This window comes from Bos grunniens, chromosome 16 (assembly GCF_055505025.1).
Source record: "Bos grunniens cultivar Pamir isolate PY7600 chromosome 16, Bosgru_T2T1.0, whole genome shotgun sequence".
Classification (NCBI taxonomy): Eukaryota; Metazoa; Chordata; class Mammalia; order Artiodactyla; family Bovidae; genus Bos; species Bos grunniens.
In genome coordinates this window covers 37,473,971-37,499,493 of record NC_141180.1, presented here as the reverse complement: position 1 = coordinate 37,499,493, position 25,523 = coordinate 37,473,971, and the positions used below count along the sequence as shown (strand labels likewise).

The 25,523-nt window shown below is 43.6% G+C and overlaps 1 protein-coding gene and 1 long non-coding RNA gene across 20 annotated transcripts in view; one reads left to right on the top strand and one right to left on the bottom strand.

Annotated features, from left to right (window-relative positions):
* Nucleotides 1–444: 444 nt before the first annotated feature.
* On the top strand, nucleotides 445–25,442 carry LOC147356618 (uncharacterized). The gene is made up of 3 exons (XR_015143380.1): nucleotides 445–571; nucleotides 24,358–24,420; nucleotides 25,190–25,442. It is a non-coding gene; the product is annotated as an uncharacterized LOC147356618 (long non-coding RNA).
* The window catches only part of NMNAT1 (nicotinamide nucleotide adenylyltransferase 1), a 29,945-nt gene continuing 11,007 nt past the window's right edge, over nucleotides 6,586–25,523 (bottom strand). For 18 of the 19 annotated variants that reach the window (XM_086344379.1, XM_086344380.1, XM_086344378.1 and 15 more), the window contains 4 exons: nucleotides 14,587–14,757; nucleotides 12,802–12,985; nucleotides 9,609–9,754; nucleotides 6,586–8,835 (listed from right to left, as the gene is read on the bottom strand). In XM_086344379.1, coding sequence (XP_086200505.1) covers nucleotides 8,435–8,835; nucleotides 9,609–9,754; nucleotides 12,802–12,985; nucleotides 14,587–14,701 — 846 coding nt within the window. In that variant the 5' untranslated portion in view covers nucleotides 14,702–14,757 and the 3' untranslated portion in view covers nucleotides 6,586–8,434. Of the gene's footprint in view, nucleotides 8,836–9,608; nucleotides 9,755–12,801; nucleotides 12,986–14,586; nucleotides 14,924–25,523 lie in introns of all 19 variants that reach the window. The other variant, XM_086344388.1, reaches the window with a different exon arrangement.

Here is a 25,523-nt window from a genome sequence, read left to right as displayed (position 1 = left end):
TCAAGGTGGGAAAGAAGAGGCAGAGAACCACCTGCCATTGTCCCTTCACCAGATTCCGGTTTACACTCATTGGCCAAAACCATGTCATAGGCTACTTCTAATTGCAAGGGAACCTGGGAAATCTAGTATCTAGTCTTCAGTCTTGACAGTAGAGAAAGGCAAAAGAGGTGGGTGTTGGGGGTATGGGGTAACCTATAACGTTAGCCCTAAATACCATCTCTATAGGCTGGCTCCAAGACTTACCTGTTCTTTTTTTTTTCTTTAAAGAAAAAATAATATTTATTTGCAGTATAAACAAAGTTCTGTTGCTGGCTCGGGAGATGTGTGTGTGTGTGTGTGTATAGGGTCACAAATTATCCTTCATAAAACCTAAAGCAAAACTGGCCACCCTGTTGGCATACTCTCATTTACACAAATCTGATATGTTTTTCTGGGTTTTTCTTTTTAAAGGTAAAAAAGAGAGAGAGAAAGAGAACCATGTACATAGTATGGAAGCTTTTTGTCAATTTCTCAACCGTGGCAAGAATTTCATCTGCTGCCTTGAAGAATCTCTGAAAACCAGCCCTGTGAGGTAAGATGCAGTTGGGCAGAGTTTCCGCGGCCTCCCTCACATGCTGAGTGCTAGCTCGCTCAGGGACCCTCCCCCGGCCTCACGCAGTCCCACCACCTGGGAAAACGGAGTTTGGAGAAGGAACAAAACTGGAGGAGGGTAACGGAATCTGTGGCTTTGTTCTGTGGACACGGGGCATTTCTTTTTTTTGTTTAATTTTTATTGCTGTAGAGTTGATTTACAGCGTTGTGTTAGTTTTAGGTGTACAGCTTATCTGTCCATTTCTGATCTCTCACATGAGTGCCAGACTCAAGTACATTAATAGCCAACACCTATTGAGTGATTACTATGTGTATTATCATTTATCACAAAATCCTACCTCTCCAATAGTTACTTTATTTATCTCCATTTGAAAAAGACAAAACCTGAGACAAAGAGAGGTTAAGTGACTTACCCAAGGTCATACAGTTGGTGGAAGAGTCTGGTTTCAATCTCAGATAGCTCGACTACCAAGTTCATGTGTCACCTCTCACCACTTAAGGTGCCTCTTGGATATCCTAAAGGTACTCAAATGTAATATATCCAAAGCAGAAAGCATAACATAAAATTATTCCTTGGCTTTCCTCATCTCTATAAATTGTACCACTAGTCACCTGTTAAATCCAAAGCCAGGTAAACACTGGATTTTTCCCTTTTCTACTCACCCATATCCAATCCACCAGCAAATCCTGTTGGTTCTTCCAACCTAACCCAAGCCACCATCATGTCTTGCCTCCTCCCTGGGCTTGTTGCTTCTACTCTTATCCAACCAAACTATTTTCCATTCTGCAGCCAAGAAAGCTTTTCAGAAATATAATTCAGATTTCATTACTCCCAAGATTCAAATGCTTCAGTGTGTAAATATTTGAATCTCTCTAAAAATCTGAGTCACTTTTTCAGAGCAACCTTCCGGTATACAATTACTCTGCATCACAACTCTGCTTATATCCTTTGTAATTATCATAGTCCATAATTATCTTTTTTTTTTTGCTTTATTTACTGACTACTGTGCTTGCTTCAGCAGCACATATACTAAAATATTTACTGACTACCTTTTTCATTAAAATGTCAAGAGTAGAGACTGTGTTCATATTATTCACCTCTACAGTATCCCCAGTGCCTAGCATGCCTGGCAAGTGATTATTAAATGTTTGTTGAATGAATGGCTATGAACTTTCCAGAGGAAAGATGCTATTTTTATTGAGGAAACCAGGGGCATAAGGCAAGGAAGTGCTTCCCTGGTGGCTCAGACAGTAAAGAATCTGCCTGCAAGGCAGGAGACCCAGGTTCGATCCTTGGGTCAGGAAGATCCCCTGGAGAAGGGAATGGCTACCCACTCCAGTATTCTTGCCTGGAGAACTCCATGGACAGAGGAGCCTGGCGGGCTACAGTCCATGGGGTCGCAAAGAGTCAGACATGACTGAGCGCCTAACACTTTCACATAGTGACATTCAGTTCAGCAGCTCAGCCGTGTCCGACTCTTTGTGACCCCATGGACTGCAGCACGCCAGGCTTCCCTGTTCATCACCAACTCCTGGAGCTTGCTCAAACTCATGTCGATTGAGTCAGTGATGCCATCCAACCATCTCATCCTCTGTCGTCCCCTTCTCCTCCCGCCTTCAATCTTTCCCAGCATCAGGGTCTTTTCCAATGAGTCAGTTCTTCGCATCAGGTGGCCAAAGTATTGGAGCTTCAGCTTTAGCATCAGTCCTTCCAATGAATATTCAGGACTGATTTCCTTTAGGATGGACTGGTTTGATTTCGTTGCTGTCCAAGGGACTCTTAAGATTCTTCTCCAACACCACAGTTCAAAAGCATCAATTCTTTGGCATTCAGCGTTCTTTATAGCCCAACTCTCACATTCATGCATGACTACTGGAAAAACCATAGCTTTGACTAGAGGGAATTTTGTTGGCAAAGTAACGTGTCTGCTTTTTAGTATGCTGTCTAGGTTGGTCATAGCTTTTCTTCCATGGAGCGTCTTTTAATTTCATGGCTGCAGTCACCATCCGCAGTGATTTTGGAGTCCAAGAAAATAAAGTCTGTCACTGTTTCCATTGTTTCCCCATCTATTTGCCATGAAGTGATGGGACCAGATGCCATGATCTTAGTTTTCTGAATGTTGAGTTTTAAGTCAACTTTTTCACTCTCCTCTTTCATCAAGAGGCTCTTTAGTTCTTCCTCGATTTCTGCCATAAGGTGGTGTCGTCTGCATATCTGAGGTTATTGATATTTCTCCCAGCAATCTTGATTCCAACTTGTGCTTCTTCCAGCCCAGTGTTTCTCATGATGTACTCTGCATAGAAGTTAAATAAGCAGGGTGACAATATACAGCCTTGACAAACTCCTTTTCCTATTTGGAACCAGTCTGTTGTTCCATGTCCAGTTCTAACTGTTGCTTCTTGACCTGCATACAGATTCCTCAGGAAGCAGGTGAGGTGGTCTGGTATTCCCATCTTTTTCAGAATTTTCCAGTCTGTTGTGATCCACACAGTCAAAGGCTTTGGTGTAGTCAATAAAGAAGATGTTTTGCTGGAACTCTTTTGCTTTTTCTATGATCCAGCGGATGTTGGCAATTTGATCTCTGGTTCCTCTGCCTTCTCTAAATCCAGCTTGAACATCTGGAAGTTCACGGTTCATGTACTGTTGAAGCCTGACTTGCAGGGTTTTGAGCATTACTTTGCTAGCGTGTGAGATGAGTGCAATTGTGCGATAGTATCAACATTGTTTGGCATTGCCTTTCTTTGGGATTGGAATGAAGACTGACCTTTTTCAGTCCTGTGGCCACTGCTGAATTTTCTAAATTTGCTGGCACATTGAGTGCATCACTTCCATAGCATCATCTTTTAGGATTTGCAACTTGAATTCCATCACCTCCATTAGCTTTGTTTGTAGTGATGCTTCCTAAGGCCCATAGTGACACTGCATTACTCAGAATGAGGCTATTGATTCTCATAAGTACAAAACATTGATTCCTTTGGTGGAATATGATGGGATGATATCAACTCCTGGGATTAGATAAACTTTACCACTTTAAGGGCATAGACCTATGAACTCTGACCAGATTTCTGGAGCATGAAACCTATTTAAATTCCAGATAACTAAGGGAACAGGACATGGAGAAATCATATTTCCTTCCTATCCTTAAAATCTTATTGTTCTAAATGTTGGCCTGAAAATGAAATTCACAGGAATAACTAATAATAGTGTCAGCAATTGCGCTGGTTGGTATGGCTCTTGGCCAATTTGGACAAGGACCATCTATTATGGGTAGGGTTGAATGGATGTTGGAGTAGATTGGACATAGATTGGACTTGCCCATGGGAGGAGAAATCTTCTCCTCTACAATTCCAAGATCTTTCTTCCTGACTAGGACCAAAGCTATGTCTGGAAAGGAAAGACAAATGTTACTTGGCCAAATTTGTGCTTTCTTTCCTTCCATTTGATACTGGCAAAGTGAACCATAAAATTAAGAGCCAAGATGCAGTCCTACACTTGTGGACGAGCAGTGCTTTCTCCTAGACAGTGATGAGCGGGAATGATGAGGGGGCATTTGTAGTGGAGGCATTTTTCTGGCATTCGATGGAATCTGATACTGGTCCAGGAAAGAATGGTGCATAAAGACATAAAATAAACTTCCCCTCATCTCTACCTCTCCTCCTAACGCAAGGAGGCAGCACCATCAGGGAGCTTGGTCCCATTTTGGGGATAAGACTTAGATACACAGGGGATTTATTATACTTCTTTTTGGCTGTGCTGGGTCTTCGTTGCTGCATGGGCTTTGCTCTAGTTGCAATGAGTGGGGCCCACTCTAGTTGTGGAGCACGGGCTTCTCACTGAGGTGGCTTCTCTTGTTGCAGAGCAGGGGCTCTAGGTGCATGGGCTTCAGTAGTTGGTGCACATGGGCTCAGTAGTTGTGGCGCATGGGCTTAGCTGCTCCAAGGCATGTGGGATCTTCCCAGACTGGGGATCATACCCATGTTTCCTGCATTAGCAGGAGGGTTCTTTATCACCAGGGCTTCCCTGGTGGCTCAGAGGTTAAAGTGTCTGCCTGCAATGCAGGAGACCTGGGTTCGATCCCTGGGTCAGGAAGATCCCCTGGAGAAGGAAATGGCAACCCACTCCAGTATTCTTGCATGGAGAATCCCATGGAGGGAGGAGCCTGGTAGGCTACAATCCATGGGGTTGCAGAGTCAGACACAACTGAGCTACTTCACTTGGGAAGCCCCCATTATACTTTTATCACTAATTCTGTTTGAAAATTTCCCTAACACTTTTAAAACATGTCATTGTTGTCATGTTACCCACTGGTCTGGAAAAACTTGGGCACTTCACTTGATTTGGGAAACACTGTCTGCTGCATTATTGACTGATAAGGCACTTGAGGCAGACATGGATCTGAATCTCAGCACTGAAACCAAGGTGATTTCCTGAGTGGAGTGGGGGGCATTGTCCCAGAGGAGGAGTCCAACAGAGACAGGAATTCCCCACCATGTGCTGGTGCTACTGTAACAGGTCAAAAACTGTATGTGGACCCCACCAAGCTTCCCTCCTTATGAGCCCCACATCCCACCCCACACACTTGACTTCAGTCGGGCTGGCTCCATGAATGGGCTTCTCCATACCTCCTCTCAGGTTGTTCCTCCCATAAGGTTGCTGGAAGTGGCAAAAAATAAACTAGAAACAGGATTCGTCAAGTTTCAGATACATGACAAATAACTTGTAGTATTTATTAGGCTTTCCTGGTGGCTCAGTGGTAAAGCATTTGCCTGCAATGCAGGAGACCCAGGTTCAACACCCCCGGTTGGGAAGATCCCCTGGAGAAGGTCATGGCAACCCACTCCAGTATTCTTGCCTGGAGAACCCCATGGACAGAGGAGCCTGGCGGGCTACAGTTCGTAGGGTTGAAAAGAGTTGGACACGACTGAAGCAACTTAGCAGCAGCAGCAGAATATAAACAAAAAAACAACCACCCCTACCAGCATCAAACAATACACCAGTTCAGCACAATTCCTAAACTAAATTCACATTATAAGATCCAAACATGAGACATGATAGAGAATAAACAATGGCATTTCCCCCTCTTCCTCAATGAAAGCCACAACAGTTACTAATATTTATTTCCTTGTGAAATTCATTGTCCTAGTTTCATTATCCAAGGAGGAAGCTGTGTCCTTAAAGGAGACCTCGAAACATGCTATTATGCTGTGGCATTAGCAGCATCCTGGTACAGGGACAAAAAGCCAAGCAGCTCCTTCTATGTACAAAGTTGCTGATCCATAAATACCACAACAATAGGACCATTTCACTGTTACCAGGTCTCCTGGGAGGGTCCCTATGAGCCTTACCCAGCCGGCCCTGAGGTCAATACGCTCAGCAGACTATGGGCACATCTAGGTGAAAAGGCTTCATAGTAGAAAAGAAGTTTCTAGCACTGGAATCTTCCTGCAGTTCAGACATACTTCAGATAAACTTGTGTAGTTTTCCAGAAGAAATCAAAATTAAATTTTGATAACTTCATTGACTTCTAGCAATAGTTCTATTGCTATTTTTCAGTATTGCTCCAACTTTTAAACTCTAAAAAGCTGAGGAGCAGGGGAACGAACCTCATTTCTATGATCTGAGGTTATGACCTTTCATTCATTCAGCAGGTTAAGAGACTGAAACCACTGAGTGCCAAGCTTTGTACTCTTCTCTGTCTTTGAGAAATAGATCCACTGACTTCAGTAAGAATAAGCCAGGAATGGGGACTTCCATGGTAGTCCAGTGGTTAAGAATCTGCCTTCCAATGCAGAGGACACAGGTTCAATCCCTGGTTGGGGAACTAAGATCCCACATGCTACAGGGCAACTAAGCAGGTGAGCTGTCACTACTGACCCTGGCGGGCTCAGCTAGAAAGAAGTCTGCATGCTACAATGAAAGATCCCATATGCTGCAACCAAGATCTGACACAGCCATAAATAAGTAAAAATTAAAAGAGGCCAAGAGCCACAGAATTTACATTTGCCAACTTTATTTCCTTTTTAAAACTGTGGCTTCAGATAAGACTATTCAACTGCACAGATGTGTTTTTTTTTCCTTCTGCAGAGATATAAATCCTTCATCCAGAGTAGTGTAGTATGAAATTGTTAGGTAGGTAGAATGGGGAAAAGGAGTCCAAAATGGCGGTGGCTAAAAGACAAGGAAGGTCAAAGGAAGGTCTGAGGACCAGAGTGAAGACTTCAGGCAGAACAAACAGCACTCCTGGCTAAGCCCAATTTGCATAGGGCAGGCCCAGGTGGAGGAAAAAAATATATAAAAGGAGGAACCAAAGCTCTTTCTCTCTCTCTCTCCCGTGTGCGTGCGCTCTTTAGGTATGTAAAGGTAAATTATTCTACTTTCTTTAGAAAGTTAACTTCAGTCCTGTTTCTATCACAGAATGATTTTCATGAACCATAAAACTACTCTAAAAAAAGCTATTTCTGGTGTTTGTGCTTTACTAATGGGTAAAACTGCCACAGAATTTTAATCAGTAGCAAATCATATAATAAGTTTGTCTTTTTAACATAATGTTATGACTTCAATTATTATTTGAGTTTTCTACTTTGGTTAAAGTTCATACAAAAGAACAAGAAACAAAGCATACAAAACAGACTCTTTTTCTGCTTAAACTCACAAGTGGTAGGTTCACAGGGGCTGGAACAGAAACTGCAAGGGTCTTTCAAAACTCAAGAGTTTTAGATTGAGACTGTGGCGCTTTCTTGCACAAACCATTCATCAGGGCCTCAAAGCTCTGAGCTAAAGGAACTGCTGGGCTGACTCAGTGTGGTATTTCTCATGTCCCTTCATTGTTTGCTTATTAAGCTATGAGTAAAGGCTAAGAGGATTCACACTTCATAAAATCCTTGAATGAGACCTCTCATTCTCTTGAATGAGAATCCGTGCATAACACATGGAGGGCAGAGGCTCCCTAACTGTCAAGGGCATCAGTGTACCTTTCTAAACACTCTAGGGCTTGGACCCCTCTTCCTACCTCCAAAAGTGATGCTGCAGGCAACATGCCTTAGCAAAGCTTCACTGGCCTTCTGAGACGTGTCAGAGAGAACGAACTACTGGTGTTAAGTGTCTTCCAGATCACTCACAGCTTGTATTCTGCACAGCTGGAGACAGCTGATGCCTTTTACAAGATCATTATTTTAAAAATTGTTTGGCCACCTTGGGTGAGGGGGCGCCCAGAAATAGGCATGCATAAAATGTTCATTCCTTTCATAACTTAAGTCAGGATCTTAAGTGGACTCCTAATTTTCTTCTCTTTTTTTTTCACTACACAGCATGTGGGATGTTAGTTCCCAATCAGGGATTAAGGCCAGGCCCTTGGCAGTGAGACTGCAGAGTCCTAACCACTAGACCACCAGGAAATTCCTAGACTTCACTTTTCGCACTTCACTTCTCTTTATGTGGTAAAGTCAGGATGCTCTTTTTGAATTGTTTTTGTACTTAGTTTGATGGAATGTTCCTCTGGTTTTAGTGCTGCTAATCTCTTGTTTTAAAGATAAAGGAATTTGTGGACTTCCCTGGTAGTCCACTGGTTAAGACTCTGTGCTCCCACTGCATGGGTTCGATCCCTGTTTGGGGAACTGAGATCCCGCATGCTGCATGGCATAGCCAAACTAAAAACAACGTATTGAAAACATTCATCTTAGCAACTTCTAGTAAAAAGATAAACCTAACTTTAATTTACTACTGATTTTACCAAACTGTTAAACTTTATTAAAGAGGATAACCATTTCTTCCCCTAGTTACTAACACCCACATGGTTTCAAATTCCCAAAAAAAGAAGTCTAAAATACCATGCCGTAGAATTTCTTATGCCTTAACTTCCGTAGTGTTTCTCTGCAAAGGAGCCAGGACCACTCCAACATTCCTCTCCTCACTCTCAGAGCTATACAGATTATGCTTTTCAATATATTCTTCGACAAGATCGGGTACCAAGTAGCGAATGCTCTGGCCCCGTCTGAGGGCTCGCCGGATCTTCGTGGAGGAGATGTCATTGGTGATCCATTCGTTCACCAGGTGAATGTTGTTCTGGTGTTTCCACAGCACGTCGGATTCGTAGATGAACTTCTGGGCGTCATTCCCAGCCCGAGTAATACATATGAGTCCATAGTCCCCCAGGATTTTGGTGATATCCTCACTCTTCCATAGATTGGGCACACCAAAGGACTCCAAAAAATCTGCTCCACACAGCAGCTTCACCTTTGGCACACCTGGGAAGAAGAGAAAATAGAGCCTCAGGGATTGTTTTTTTAATAGCTCCTGGCATCAGAATGAATGTGTAGGACTTTCCCCGGTGGCCCAGCAGTTAGGAATCCAGCTGCCAATGCAGGGGACATGGGTTCAACCCCTGGTCCAGGAAGATCCCACGTGTGGTGGGGCAGCAAAGCCCATGGGCCACAACTACTGAGCCTGAGCTCTAGAGCTGGTGCTCCACAACAAGAGAAGCCACCTCAATAAGAAGCCCATGCATGGCAACGAACAGTAGCCCCTGTTCACTGCCACTAGAGAGAGCCTTCGTGCAGCAACAAAGATCCAGTGCAGACAAAAAAAAATGTGTATGTCTGTTTTTCTGAGGAATCATAATTTTTATCAGATTCAGCTTTTCCAAAAAGAGATCCAGACCTGAACCTCAAATGTTCAGGTCTACCTACTGCAGGAGAAATAAGCTCAGGGAGCCTTTGACTCTCCTTTTCTCCTATCAAAAAACTAACATGGGGTGGGGAGTTCCCTGGTGGCCTAGTGGTTATCATTTCAGGCTTTCACTGCTGCAGCGTGAGTTCAGTCCCTGTTTGGGGAACTGAGATCCCACAAGTTGTGTGATGTAGCCAAAGGAAGAACAAAAAAAGAAAGAGAAAAGAAAACTAACAAGGGGCATTTTCCAGGCACCCACACATATTGAATATGAAAGCAAATACAAAGGGGGCTTGCCCAGCCCTAGAGTCTTAACAGCCCTCATTGCTAAGTCCTGGGAAAACATACAGACCTTTCGTTTTTGTTTGCTCTAGGGATTTCTTTTCACTAATATCTTGTTTTTGTTCAGCCCACTTTCTCTTCCGTCCAGGCTTTTCCAACACAGGTGAGTTCTGCTGGGGATCACAGATACTGGCCTCCAGCTTCTCTTGATGGTGTCTATAAAACAAAAAAGCAACAGAATATTTATTTCTCTTTCTCACAATGCTCAACTGAAATATCATCCCTGTGGAGAGGCCTAAGAGCCTCTGACACAATGTTAAAGGTTGGGAGCTGTTAAAAACGTGTAACCACAGGTACACACAATGCCCCATTACTCAGAATGGATACCTTCAAGTACACAGTACTGTCAGGTCAGGATGGATGCTGGCCAAGACACAGCAGCCCTGGGCTCTGGCTGTCAAGAATGGAAAGCAACAGGGACTTCCCTGGTGGTCCAGTGGTTAAGAATCCGCCTGCCAGAGCAAGGGACACAGGTTCAATCCCTGAAACTGAACTAAGGGACTAAATCCCACGTGCCACAACTACTGAAGCCTGCATGGTTATAGCCTGTACTCTGCAACAAGAGAAGGCACTGCAAAGAGAAGCCTGTGCACAGTAACTAGAGAAAGTACTTGTGCAGCAACAAAGACCCAGCACGGTCAAAAATAAACTAAAAAAATAAATTAAAAGAATGGAGAGCAGGGAAACTCCTGGGAGCACAGCAAAAGGTAGCTATTACTATCCTAAGCTGTATGTGTCTGTGTCATAATGACCAGAGTTAACACTGATTATTTATTATGTGTTAACCACTACACCAAATCCATTGCATGAATGATTTGATGAAATCTTCTCAACCCCCATGTCATATTATTATTATCCCCATAATGGAGAGGAAGTACAGGCTTAGAGTTTGTACCCCCAGCTTCTAGTAGAGCCTCTTAGACATAGGAGGTAGTCAAGAACAATCAGATCCAGTAAATGCTTTGGTTACGATAAAGCAACTATAGTACTGCCAGCATTCTATCAGAATTGCTTATTATATCTATCGAGAGAGGAGGACACTGACCAATTTGCCCAAGGTCATTTAGCTTATAGATGGCAGAGCCAGAATCTGAATCCCAGCAGTCTGGCTCCAGAGCCCACACCCTTGACCACTGAGGATTATGGCCTGACTAGGACTTCCCTGGTGGTCCAGTGGCTAAGACTCCACACTCCCAATGCAGGGGACCCAGGTTCAATTCCTGGTCAGGGAACTAGATCCCACATGCCACAACTAAAGATCCCTCATGCTGCAACGAAGATCGAAGATGCCATGCAACTTAACTAAGACCTGGCATAGCCAAATAAATAAATAAAAATAAATATTTTTTAAAAAGAGTATGGCCTAACCTAGTAATGAAGAATTCAATGCTGAGGATAAGGTCTGAGGGTGTGACAAGTGTCTGAAGCCTAAGCGGAAGGGCCCACAGGCAGGATCTGTATGCAGCTTCACTCTGGCTGGCAGGATGCCCACGGCTTTACAGTGGTACAGTTACCCAGGTAACAGGAGCAACATGTGTGAGAGACAACTGTGGGCCCCTGGTGCCTGTAACCCCCTTCCCTCGGGAATGGCTGAGTTGAATCCGGAATGAACAGGAAGGTTACTCTGGAGCCAAAGAGGGCTGGGTGAGGAGGACACAGGAGCCTGGTTTCTGATGGGAGAACTTCTGGCCAACGAACAGAAGTCACCCTCTTCTTCCTGCTAAGCTTCTGGGTAAGTCACTGGGCTGGACATTGTTTGCTGGCTGGGTTCAATCCCACCCCGAAATCACTCCCAGAGGTCCTCAGAGGCAGAGAGATTTGGGAGGCTCTGCACCTTGACAGGTTGGCATGGAAGCCAGACCCTATATTCCACTGTCCTGTCCCCCACACTAGGAAACTGGGACAGTTTAATAGCAGCGTTGGTGGCAGCAGAAGCAGGAACAGTTTCCTGAACTTCAGCTGCAGTTAAGGGGACATGATCTTGAAACAAACCACCACTTCCACTCCTCCAGCCCTTTCAACCTAGACCTAAAGTCCCTTTCTGTTTAAAATGCTCAGAGTGGTTCTATTTCCTATCCAAATTGTAATTAATATGGTTAGAACTGGAAGGTTCAAAGAATAGACATTTCTAATAGACATCTCTAAGAACAGACATGAGACAGAAAGGTTTTTCAGAAAGCCCTTGTGTTTTATACTCAAGAGAAGTTGCTTGCTTAGTAGCTCAGTCGTGTCTAACTCTTTGCAACCCCATGGACTGTAGCCCTCCAGGCTCCTCAGTCCATACGATTTCCCAGACAGGGATACTGGAGTGGGTTGCCATTTCCTCCTCCAGGGGTTCTTCCCAACCCAGGGATCAAACCCACACCTCCTGTGTCTCCTGCATTGCAGGCAGATTCCTTACTCACTGAGCCACCAGGGACATGCCACTCAAGAGAACATTAAGTAATAATTAGATGTTACTCACTCTGGGTTCTGAATCCTTAAACTGGAACGGTTTCAGACTCCTGAGCACAGTGATCTGTGACAACCCCCCATATGCTGTCATGGAAGTAGTGTCCAAACCAGGTCTCTGTGATCAAGAATAATGGCCTCTCTTCCTTAAATCACCTGTCTTCATCTTTCTGTACATATATAAAATTTTACTTATTTGTTTATGGCCGTGCTGGGTCTTCACTGCTGTTTGGGCTTTCCTTTAGCTGTGGCGAGCAGAGGCTACTCTCAAGCACAGGCTACTCTCTAGCTGCAGTGTGCAGTGGCTTCTCACTGCAGTGGCTTCTCTTGTTGCTGAGCATGAGCTTCACTAAATGTAGCACATGGCCTTAGTAGCTGTGGTGCTTGGGCTTAGTTGCTCCGTGGCACAGGGGAACTTCCCAGACCAGGGAATGAACCCGTGTCTCCTGCACTGGCAGGCAGATTCTTTACCCCTGAGCCACCAGGGAAGCCCAATTATCTGCCTTTGTCTTTTATACTTGAGAAGACTGACCACAGTGCCATCATCTTACAGCTTTACCTTTTTCACCAGGGGCACAGACAGACCAAGTATACTTCCTGTTCTTTTACAGGGATGTACACAGTTAACAAGCATGCAAACATCTCAAAACACAATGAAAGACACAAAGGCTGAATGGTACCCAGGCCTGTTCATGTGCTTCGCAGCCTTGTGATGACCCCACACGGGAACTGCAGGACTTCACCATGGTTACCTTAGCACCTTGGCTGTCTCTGTCCACTCTTTCTGAAGACTTTCCCATGTGTCAACTTCTACCCATTTTGAGTTCTTGGTGGCAAGTTCTGCCATGATAACTCGGTGATAGGCAGAGATGAGTCCTTTCTTCTTATATGCATCACCAACTGGAGAAATTATGCCTTTGATAACTTTATATTTTCCTGGGGTAAAGAATTAGACTTCACGTAAGGTATAACAGATTAGATTTTATGTACAGGAAATAGTATCATCAATATGGTTTCATAGTCACAGATCCCCTCCTCCTTTTTTTTAAACAATGATACAGGTTTATTTATTTATTTTTAATTGTGGTAAAATAGACGTAACATAAAATTTACCATTTAAACCATTTTAAGTGTACAATATTGTGACATGTTATACAACCATCACTACAATCCATCTCCAGAACTCTTTCAACTTCCCCAACTGAAATTTCATACCCATCAAACAGACCACCCATTCATCAGCAGTTTATTAATAAATTTTGATTGATATTGCCAAACTGTCTTATGTGTATGTTAGTTGATCAGTCATGCCCAAAACTGCCTTGTAAAAAGCCTTAATCCATTGAATATCCAAGAGCCCATTCCTTCCCAGCACCTGATATTCGACATTATCAGGTTTTAAAAATTCTTGTCAAGGTGATGGGAAAAATATCACTCTATTATTTTAGTTCCCTGATTATTAGTGAGTTGGCACACTCATCCATCTATCAACACATAGCATGATTATTTCCATAACAAAACAAAATGAATCTGTGTATATGCAGGAGAGAAAAAGTTTTCTTTGACCTTCTTAGGGTCCCTGGCTGGGTGTAAACTGACAAAGAATAGATTGACAGGAGAAAAGCATATGAATTAACTTAATGTAAGATTTATGTGACATGGGAACCTTAATAAGGAAATGAAGAGCCCAAGACACAGTTAAACCTAAGTATTCTTACGCTAGGTTTGATGAAGAGTGAACAGTCATGGGGAAATATGATAGAGCAAAGAGTGCAGGAGATCAAACCAGTCAATCCTAAAGGAAATTAATCCTTAATATTCACTGGAAGGACTGATGATGAAGCTGAAGCTCCAATATTTTGGCCACCTGATGCAAAGAGCTGACTCATTGTAAGACCCTGATGCTGGAAAAGATTGAAGGCAGGAGGAGAAGGGGACGACAGAGGATGATATGGTTGGATGGCATCACCAACCCAATGGACACTGAGTTTGAGCAAGCTCTAGGAGACAGTGAAGGCCAAGGAAGCCTGGCGTGCTGTAGTCCATGGGGACACAAAGAGTCAGACAAGACTGAGCGACTGAACAACAGAGAATACAAGGTAAGTGTAGGAGCTTGGGGGAATCCAACAAGGCCTGTCTGCTTTGCATTCCTTTGTCTTCATAGATAAGGATGCTCCATTTCTCTGAGTTTAGGGAGGGCATCTGTCGTGTGAATGTTTTACGGTCTGCTTCATAGGCTTCCCTCGTGGCTCAGCTGGTAAAGAACCCGCTTACAATGCGGGATACTTGGGTTTGATCCTTGGGTTGGGAAGATCCCTTGGAGAAGGCAAAGGCTACCCACTCCAGTATCCTGGTCTGGAAAATTCCATGGACTTTCACTTTCAGGGAAGAGGGGTGGAGGGAGGAGGGCAGAGTGACCTTCTTGCTTCTGCTGTTTCATCAAAATCCTCCAGCTTAAAATGTCCAACAGGCCAAGGTGCCACATTTTATGGCAGTGTATCCTGAACCCCATCGTTGCTGCTGGTTACTGTTCCTACCTGTTCCATTCATGTAGTCCTTGGCCAGCTCAAACAGCCGGAGGTGCATGTTGGTGATAGGATTAAAGGACCCACAAGCAAGGAGAACTACTTCTGTCTTCTCTGAGTTCTCCATGCTGAGAATTTGAAGTTGTTGATCTAAATGGAAAACTCTGACACTTCTCTTATTGCCTACAAAGGAAAAAGAAAGTAAGTTCAGTTCAAGTCTTTTGATGTCCTTCCACATACTCATTTCAAGCAAATGGAGGGACTTTCCTGGCGGTCCAGTGATAGACTCTGCACTTCAATGCAGCGTGCTCGGATTCAATCTCTGGTTGGGGAGCCAAAATCCCACATGCTGCAGTCAAAAAGTAAGAAACAAACAAAAAACATCACTAACAAAAAATCCACAAACCAAACAGATGGAAAAAATGTTTGGCTTCAGTGACTACGCTGGGTGAATTGCAAAAATGGCTCCATTTCCCCACCCTTCCTTTAAAATGTGAATTTATAGCTCTTTTCATAAAGGAATGGAATCTTCCACCCTCTGTGACTCGCTTTGGCCCAAATAACGTGGCACATGGGAAAACATGCCCATTCTGATCCTAGGGCTCTGAGGCATTGTGCACACCCATTCTCTTTTGGACTCCTGCCCTTCCATGAAGACAAGCCCAGGCCAGCACGCTGGAGGATGACAGAACCTGCAGGACAGAGACAGTCCTCCCGCTGACAGCCAGCCAATCGCCAGCTGCCTGGCCGAGGCCATCCTAGATCAGTCAAGCCTCAACCTGCCCAGAAGCACAAGCAGTCAGGTGAGATCAGCTGAGCCTGGATCAGCTGGCCCACAAGGTGGGCCTAGACTTATAAGCAAAACTGAAAGCTTAATGGTGCTGTGACTGCACTATTGTGGCCATGGTTAGCAGATACAGTGACACTGTGCTGTGTGCCACTATGTCTAGTCGCTCAGTCGTGTCTGACTCTTTGAGACCCTCTGGACTGTGGCCCATCAGGCTCCTCTGTCCATGGAATTCTCCAGGCAAGAAGACTGGAGTGGGTTGCCATTTCCTCCTCCAGGGGATTTTCCCGACCCAGGGATCAAACCTGTGTCTCCTGCACTGTAGGTGGATTCTTTATCTGATAAGCCATTGGGGAAGCCCCACAATGACATTATTATCCATCAAATATAACTCCCCAACAACCCGTCCTTCAAAACTGTACTTTTCCTCTTAGTCAACAAGGTCATAGTATCACTTTCAACTGAATAACAGTTTACAATTGACAAACTCTTCTTGATATTGATTATTCCATTTGATCCTTCCAAAACCCTACTGAAGTAATGCATGCCAACTTATTTTAAAATTTAATTTTTTTTAATTAGGAGGAATTTACCCAAATATGTCTTAAAAATAAACTCACACTTTCTATTATTGCTTTTTTTTGATTTTTATTTTATACTGGAGCATAGTTAACAAAGTTGCATTAGTTTCAGGCGTACGGTCAAGCGATTCAGTTATACATATACAGGTATCTACTCTTTTACAAATTCTTTTCCCCTTTACGTTATTACAGAGTATTGAGCAGAGGGACTTGGTGAACCTTTCCAACTCATATCACTCATTTCTAATTACTTCTTTTTTAAAAATATTTTTATTTCTTTTTGGCTGCACTTTGGTGCTATGCACAGGGTTTCTCTAGTTGCAGCAAGTGGGGGCTACTCCTAGTTGCAGCGTGAGGACTTCTCATTGTGGTGGCTTCTCTTGTTGCAGAGCATGGGCTCTAGAGCACCAACTGAGTTGCTCTGCAGCATGTGGGATCTTCCAAGAACAGGGACTGAACCTGGGTCCCCTGTATTGACAGGCAGATTCTTTACCACTGGACCACCAGGGAAGTACCGGTTCTAATTACTTCTTTAACAAACACTCTATTAACGATCAATAAATAAAATACCTTCACTACTGTGAAGTTTAAAATATTCTTACATATCAAATTATGTTTCAAAATAATAATTATGAGCACTTACAAAGATAATTCCAATGATGCCTAAATGCTCAAAGCGCTTTGGGAACTTTTGGGGAATCACCTGTAGAACCTGAAGTATTTTTACGATTAATGTAGAAATACAGTGAATGACCACAAACAAACCAACATTTACCGGATACTTCTCAACTTATAAACTAATTTCATGCACATTATCATTTAATTTTCACCAAAAAGAAAAAGAATGGCCAAGGACATTTACTTTATTCCAAATAATAACCTATTGCTACATATTTAGTTTTTTCAGTTAATCGTCTATCATTAGTCATTTAGGTTTATCTAATTCTCCACTATTACAAACATCTCAAAGAAGAAATAATGAGTTGAAAATGAATTGGAAATTAAGGCTATAAAACCCCTCACTGTGTGCTCCTAAGTCTTGCCAACACTCAAAGACCTGCATAAGGACCATTTATTTATAGCCCAATAGTGTTCAGACCAAATTGCTAGGTTGACCAACTTACTTTTGCTCTGATTTTTTGCTCTCATTGGACAGAGTTACTGAGTGGCGACCCAGGGCTAGAATTCAGGTATCCTGACTCCTAAGTTCTCCAGCACCAAAGAGAAAATTGGGAGGTAAACTGGGGCTGTGTAGATTGGAAATGAGCCCTCCTAACTGAGCAGCTGAGAAATGGCAACTTCAGTTCCATAGATAACAAGAAACTCTGAAGGTTTCTGAGCAATGGCATGACAACAGGGTTTTAGAAAAACAAGGTGATGGTGTAACATGGTTGTATGACAGATTTTATTTTCTTGGGCTTCAAAATCACTGCAGATAGTGATTGCAGCCATGAAATTAAAAGACGCTTGCTCTTTGGAAGGAAAGCTATGATAAACCTAAGCAGCGTATTAAAAAGCAGAAACATCACTTTGCCAATGAAGGTCTGTAGAGTCAAAGCTATGGTTTTTCCAGCAGCCATGTATGGATGTGAGAGTTGGACCATTAAGAAGGCTGAGCACAGAAGAACTGATATTTTTGAACTGTGGTGTTGGAGAAAACTCTTGACAGACCCTTGGACAGCAAGGAGATCAAACCAGTCAATCCTAAAGGACATCAGTCCTGAATATTCATTGGAAGAACTGATGCTGAAGCTGAGGCTCCAGTACTTTGGCCACCTGATGCAAAGAACTGACTCACTGGAAAAGACTCTGATGCTGGGAAAGATTGAAGGCAGGAGGAGAAAAGGGTGACAGAGGATGAGACGGTTGGATGGCATCGCCAATTCAAGGCACATGAATCTGTGCAAATTTTGGGAGACAGTGAAGGACAGGGCAGCCTGGAGTGCTGCAGTCCATGGGGTTGCAAACAGTCGGACACAACTTAGTGACTGAACAGCAGCAAATGGTTGTATGATCCTGACCTGACCATTTAACTTTGTGTCCTCATCTGTAAAATAGAGATAATGGCATGATGTGGCAAAACACTGATCATATTGCCTGGTACAGTGTCAAAATAAATGGTAGCTATTATTTGTGAGGAAGTGATAATACTGATGTCAGGGATGCTATCGGATTAACTGGAAGGGGCAAAGCAAGATAGGAAGTCCAGTTAAAAGTAATGAGAACTTCAGTTTAAGTACAGTCAGTGGGAATGGAAATTAGGAAACATGTATTCAATAAATACTTGAGGTCTACTCCAAACAGTGGCCAGAATCACAGGGACACTGCTAACTGTGAAGAGGAAATAAAGGGGAGAAGGGTCAATAATGTGCCACACAACATTAAAAAAGAGTTCATGGGTTAGAATGATTTAAATGTACCTTTCAATTATCATCCCGAGGATGACACCAGAATTCACTTGGGGCTTACTGCCCCTGCCCACCCGTTACCTGCCCCACCTCATACCCATGCAAACAAAGCACCTATGCTATTATTGGGTGGTCTGGGGAGAGTTGGACTGTGAAGAAGGCTGAGCGCCGAAGAATTGATGCTTTTGAACTGTGGTGTTGGAGAAGACTCTTGAGAGTCCCTTGGACTGCAAGGAGATCCAACCAGTCCATTCTGAAGGAGATCAGCCCTGGGATTTCTTTGGAAGGAATGATGCTAAAGTTAAACTCCAACACTTTGGCCACCTCATGCGAAGAGTTGACTCATTGGAAAAGACTCTGATGCTGGGAGGGATTGGGGGCAAGAGGAGCAGGGGACGACAGAGGATGAGATGGCTGGATGGCATCACTGACTCGATGGACGTGAGTCTGAGTGAACTCTGGGAGTTGGTGATGGACAGGGAGGCCTGGCATGCTGCGATTCATGGGGTCGCAAAGAGTCGGACACGACCGAGCGACTGATCTGATCTGATCTGGGCCCACAGGGAAATTAGGGTGTCTGGCCAGCTACTGAGCATGCTCTCAAGGACCCTGGTGGAGGCTCTGGGTTCAGCTGGAGTCCAGCCTTGGTTCAAGTTTCAGGTACCACTCTCCAGGGAGACTGAGCAGGTCCCGGAGGGACGGAGTTGCTCGCTATTCAGAGAAGGAAGGATGAAAGAGCCTGAAGCACTCCCCCTGCCCTTGGGGATGGGCTCAGGTTTCCAGGTCCTCCCGAGGGGAAGGGCTGAGAAAGGAAAGCTGATCTCTCAGCCTAAAGGAAGCTTTCCCTCTTTTCACATTGGTGACCTGTCTCAAATATCCAGCTCAGTGTTACTAATTCACTGTTAACACAGCCAGCTTTAGACTTCAGACCCTTAAAGCCATAGAAGAATCAAGTTACAGGGAGCTCCTATCATAGCCTAGAGTGGCTTTAAAAGGACTAGGACCTGTCCCTCTCCCCTGGAGAGAACTTCCTCCACATCCCCCAGTGTTCGCAGGGCTGGTGTGTATGGATGGAGGCCCTGGCAGGTGGAGAAGAGGTCTGGAAGCTCTAACAGGACTGTTCTGGATCCTCCGTGCCCTGCTCCAGGTGCTCAGGGACCCGGTCACCATGATTCACTTCTGTCTGGCTCACTCAGCCTATCGCTTGCACTGTTGGCTGCCAAGATCTCACCAGCTCAGGCTGTAAGTGTCCCTCCCCAGCCCACTGTGGCAAAAAGGTCATTTCTTCCTGGGGCTGTCTTGAGGCTTAAGGGCTTCCCTGGTGGCTCAAATGGTAAAAAATCTGCCTGCAATGCAGGAGACCCAGGTTCGATCCTTGGGTCAGGAAGATCCCCTGGAAGAGGGTGCGGCAACCCACTCCAGTATTCTTGCCTGGAGAATACCATGGACAGAGGAGCCTGGCGGGCTACAGTCCATGAGGTTGCAAAGAGTCGGATACCACTGAGCGACTAACATGCTTGGAGGTTTAAGGAAAATTACTTTCAATTTTAAAATTATTACTAAGTTTCAAAAACACTGATGTGTAAACGTTAATGAAACATTTTGGAAACATTAAGTCAGCTTTTAAAACATAAACTTAAAAAAAAACTGGGTTTTCTTGTCACACTTCAGAATGCTCAGTACAATTAAATCTATGTTGCCCGACTGCTAAAGGGATTGACTTGGCAACTCTTCAGATTTACAGCTCTAAAGGTACACTAGTTAGTTAGCATGTTAGTTAGCTCAGTCAAGCCCGACCATGCCACCCCATGGACTGCAGCCTGCCAGGCTCCTCTGTCCATGGAATTCTCCAGGCAAGAATACTGGAGTGGGTTGCCATTTCCTTCTCCAGGAGATCTTCCCAACCCAGGGATTGAACCTGGGTCTCCTGCACTGCAGGCATATTCTTTACCAACCGAGCTACAAGGGAAGCCAAAGGGACACTAATGCTTTTATTAGTAACCTTAAACCCGAGACTCTATTTTAGCTCTGTGTGCCACTGCTTCAAATAGTTTGGAGGTGAGGGGGGCTTCCCTGGCATTCCAGGGGTTAAGACTCCAAGCTTCAAATCTCACATGTCAAAAAATAAAACAAAATAATAAATAAATAGTCTGGGGGTATATTTTCAAATTGCTTATTGTTTTGAGTATCTTCACTGGGGATAAACCTTTGTCTTTGGAGGGGAGATCTGATTCCTACAAGTGCCCTAAAGTCATTCAGTGCTAAATCCAATTAATAAAATAAATAAGAAGGTGAATAACAGTTTACAGTGAAGAAAGAGGACTACTAGTTAAGGTGGAAGATTTTCCTATATGCATGGAAGCTATGTACATGTAATTTCAAAAGAATTTTTAAAATGTTTGAGCAGTAACCACAGACCTTATTTCGTTGTGTAAGTTGTGGTGGGCAGTTAACTCACTCAATGTGAGTTACCCAGTGTGAACCGCAGGGAGGGCTAACATAGCATAAAGGTGTGGTTGGGACTCTCAGTTCAGTTCAGTCACTCAGTTATGTCCAGCTCATTGCGACCCCATGGACTGCAGCACGCCAGGCTTCCCTGTCCATCACCAACTCCTGGAGCTTGCTCAAACTCATGTCTATCAAGTCAGTGATGCTATCCAACCATCTCATCCTCTGTCACCCTCTTCTCCTCCTGCCTTCAAACTTTCCCAGCATCAGGGTCTTTTCCAGTAAGTCAGTTATTCGCATCACGTGGCCAAAGTACTGGAGCCTCAGCTTCAGCATCAGTTCTTCCAATGAATATTCAAGACTTACTTCCTTTAGGACTGACTGGTTTGATCTCCTTGCTGTCCAAGGGACTCTCAAAAGTGTTCTCCAACACCAGAGTTCAAAAGCATCAATTCTTTGGCGCTCAGCTTTCTTTACAAAGTCCAACTCTCACATCCATACATGACTACTGGAAAAACCATAGCTTTGACTAGATGGATCTTTGTTGGCAAAATAATGTCTCTGCTTTTTAATATGCTGTCTAGGTTGGTCATAGCTTTTCTCCCAAGGAACAAGTGTCTTTTAATTTCATGGCCGCAGTCACCATTTGCAGTGATTTTGGAGCCCCCCCAAAATAAAGTCGGTCACCGTTTCCATTGTTTTCCCATCTATTTGCCATGAAGTGATGGGACTGGATGCCACGATCTTAGTTTTTTGACTGTTGAGTTGTAAGCCAGCCTCTTCCTCTCCTCTTTCACTTTCAACAAGAGGCTCTTCAGTTTCTCTTCGCTTTCTGCCATAAGGGTGGTGTCATCTACATATCTGAGGTTATTGATATTTCTCCAGGCAATCTTGATTCCAGCTTATGCTTCATCCAGCCTGGCATTTTGCATGATGTACTCTACATACAAGTTAAATAAGCAGGGTGACAATATATAGCCTTGATGTACCCCTTTCCCAATTTGGAACCAGTTCATTGTTCCATGTCTGGTTCTAACTGTTGCTTCTTGACCTGCACACAGATTTCTCAGGAGGCAGGTAAGGTGGTCTGGTATTCCCATCTCCTGAAGAATTTTCCACAGTTTGTTGTGATCCATACAGTCAAAGGCTTTGATGTAATCAATAAAGCAGAAGCAGATGTTTTTCTGGAACTCTCTTGCTTTTTCTATGATCCAACAGATCTTGGCAATTTGATCTCCTGTTCCTCTGCCTTTTCTAAATCCAGCTTGAACATCTGGATGTTCTCTGTTCATGTACTGTTGAAGCCTTCCTTGGAGAATTTTGAGCATTACTTTGCTAGCATGTGAGAAGAGTGCAATCGTGTGGTCATTTGAAAATTCTTTGGCATTACCTTTCTTTGGGATTGGAATGAAAACTGACCTTTTCTGGTTCTGTGGCCACTGTTGAGTTTTCAAATTTGCTGGCATACTGAGTGCAGCACTTTCACAGCATCATCTTTTAGGATTTAAAACAGCTCTGCTGGAATTCCATCACCTCTACTAGCTTTGTTTGTAGTGATGCTTCCTAAGCCCTAGTTGACTTCACATTCCAGGATGTCTGGTTCTAGGTGAGTGATCACACCATCATGGTTATCTAGGTTATTGAGATCTTTTTTGTTTAGTTCTTCCATGTATTCTGGCCACCTCTTCTTAATATCTTCTGCTTCTTTCAGGTCCACACTCTTTCTGTTTTTTATTGTGCCCATCTTTGCATGAAATGTTCCCTTGATATCTCTAATTTTCTTAATACAGATCTCCAGTCTTTTTCTATTGTTTTCCTCTATTTCTTTGCACTGTTCACTTAGGAAGGCTTTCTTCTCTCTCCTTGTTATTCTTTGGAACTCTGATTCATATGGGTATATGTTTCCTTTTCTCTTCTGCCTTTTGCTTCTCTTCTTTTCTCAGCTATTCATAAAGCCTTCTCAGACAACCATTTTGCCTTTTTGCGTTTTTCTTGGGGATGGTCTTGATCACTGCCTTCTATACCATGTCATGAACCTCTGTCCATAGTTCTTCAGGCACTCTATTAGATCTAATCCTTTGAATCTATTTGTCCCTTCCACTGTATAATCGTAAGGGATTTGATTTAGTTTATACCTGAATGGTCCAGTGGTTTTCCCTACTGTCTTCAATTTATGTCTGAATTTTGCAATAAGGAGTTCATGATCTGAGCCACAGTCAGCTCCTGGTCTTGTTTTTGTTGACTGTATAGAGCTTCTCCATCTTTGGCTGCAAAGAATATAATAAATCTGATTTTGGTATTGACCATATCGTGATGCCCATGTGTAGAATTGTCTCTTGTGTTGTTGGAAGAAGGTGTTTGCTATGACCAGTGCATTCTCTTGGCAAAACTCTGTTAGCCTTTGCCCTGCTTCATTCTGTACTCCAAGGCCAAACTTGCCTATTACTCCAGGTTATCTCGTGACTCTCAGACCTGGTTCAAACTGTAGCTTTACCGCTTACTTCAGTATTCTTGCCTGGAGAATTCCATGGACAGAGGAGCCTGGCGGGCTACAGTCCATAGGGTCCCAAAGAGTCAGACACAACTGATCAACTAACACTTACACTTTTACTTTACCGCTTACTATATCAGGTGTTTGTCCTGAGATAAGACATTTAATTTTTCTGAGCCTCAGTTTCTTCATTTGTAAGATAGGAAACCACAGTCTCATCTCATAGGATTGTGTGCATTTTTAAAAATATATATTTACTTATTTGTCTGTGCTGGGTCTTAGTTGGGACAGATGAGATCTTTGTTGAGGTGCTTGGACCCTCTAATTGAGGCTCGAGTCAGTAGTTGTGGTGCCTCAGTATGTGGGATCTTAGTTCCCAGACCAGAGATCGAACCTGTGTTCCCTGCATTGCAAGGCAGATTCTTAACCACTGGACTACCAAGGAAGTCCTGAACTGTATGCATATTAAGCGAAAAAGTAAATTTAAAATGTGACACATTTCCCTGCTAATTATGAACAGTAATAACTCTTTTTATTGCTTGTGGGTCGTCTTTCAGCATTTACAGCCACGGTAACTAAATCAAGGTTCTCAAGATTCCTTAGAGACCAGTGTCACAGTGCCTGCTACATAGTATGTGCCTCATCAGTCGTGTCCAACTCTTTGCAACCCCATGTACTGTGGCCCACCAGGTTCCTCTGCCCGTGGGATTTCTTAGGCAGGAATACTGGAGCACGTTGCCATTTCCTTCTCCAGGGGATTTTTCTGACCCACAGATCTAACCCTCATCTCCTGCATTGGCAGGAGGACTCTTTACCACTGTGCCACCTGGAAAGCCCGCCTGCTACATAGTAGGAACTCGATAAATGCTAACTATTGTCCTTACTGTAGTATCATTAGACAATTTTGTCCTAATGGGATGGATGTCAATTCATCTTTGCTCTGTTTAAAATTTTATTTCTGTGGTTTGACGTAACATTACCATGAAACAGAACCTGAATTTGGTTTCTTAAAGCCATTCATATCACTGAAACAATAATGTACAATGTAACTCACTGTGTTCCATGCAGCCAAGTGACAGTGTTCCTGTTTGCCATCACCATTCTGACCCTCCAGTTCTATGTTCTGCTAAGGTAAGTTCTTTCTCCAGCCACCTCCACACCTGGCAGCTCAGCATGCATGTCTTACCTGTGAGGTTGTTCGGGTGCCCGCTGCTGTTCCTGTTATGTGCTTAAATGCAGCCTGCCCCATTGTTTTGCCCCTATTATCAATGGCAGTCACCTGCTTCACCTCTTTGAAAAGTCAAAACTCTCAGTCCAGTGAGGAGAGCTGGGATTTGGGCAGACAGAGTTTAACTTTTAACCAGCAGTCATACAGGTTAAAAGTTCTACTTCCAGTAATAAGAAGTCCTTAAATGGCAGACAATTAGGGTGCGAATGTTTCACTTTATGGATGCCCAAGAGACCAGAGCCAACAGCCTAACATTAGCTGATGTCTCCAAGGCTGAGGGCGACACGGGCACACTCGACCAGATTATGACTTGACCTGTTATTTCTGATTCTATGTCAGAAATCCATCTTGGCCAAAAAAGTCAGTTAATACCTTTTTCAATGGTCAAATGAAACAAATGCAATTTTATACATTTAAAATAAATTGCAGTCCTAAAAATAAGAAAATTTTTAAAAAATCTGAAAACTGAGATTCCACTTAAGTGATAGGGAAGGACTGGAAACTATGACACCCCTTGTAATTTGCCTAATTCAAATTTGCCAGCTTCTACTAGGAGAGGTTTGTGTACTACTGTTAAGATGTAGGGTGTATTTCCTCACTCTAGAGGCCAGAATTTCCACAAAATGTTTTTTCACCAACATATCAAATTAACATGAATTTTTTAAATGGTAGGATTTCCCTGGTGGTGCAGTAGTTAAGAATGTGCCTGCCAGTACAGGGGACACAGGTTTGACCCCTGGTCTGGGTCACATGCCACGGGGCAACTTGGCCTGTGCACCACAACTACTGAGTCTACGCGCTGCAACTACTGAAGCCTGTGTGCCTAGAGCCTGTGCTCCACAAGAGAAACCACTGGAGGAGAAGCCCGTGCACTGAAACTAGAGAGCAGCCCCTTCTCACAGCTAAAGAAAGCCCGAGAGCCGCGGTGAGGATCCAGCGCAGTCAAAAATAAAATAGTTTTTTAAAGTAGGAAAAAAAAAATGGTGAAGACTGTCCACAAATTAAG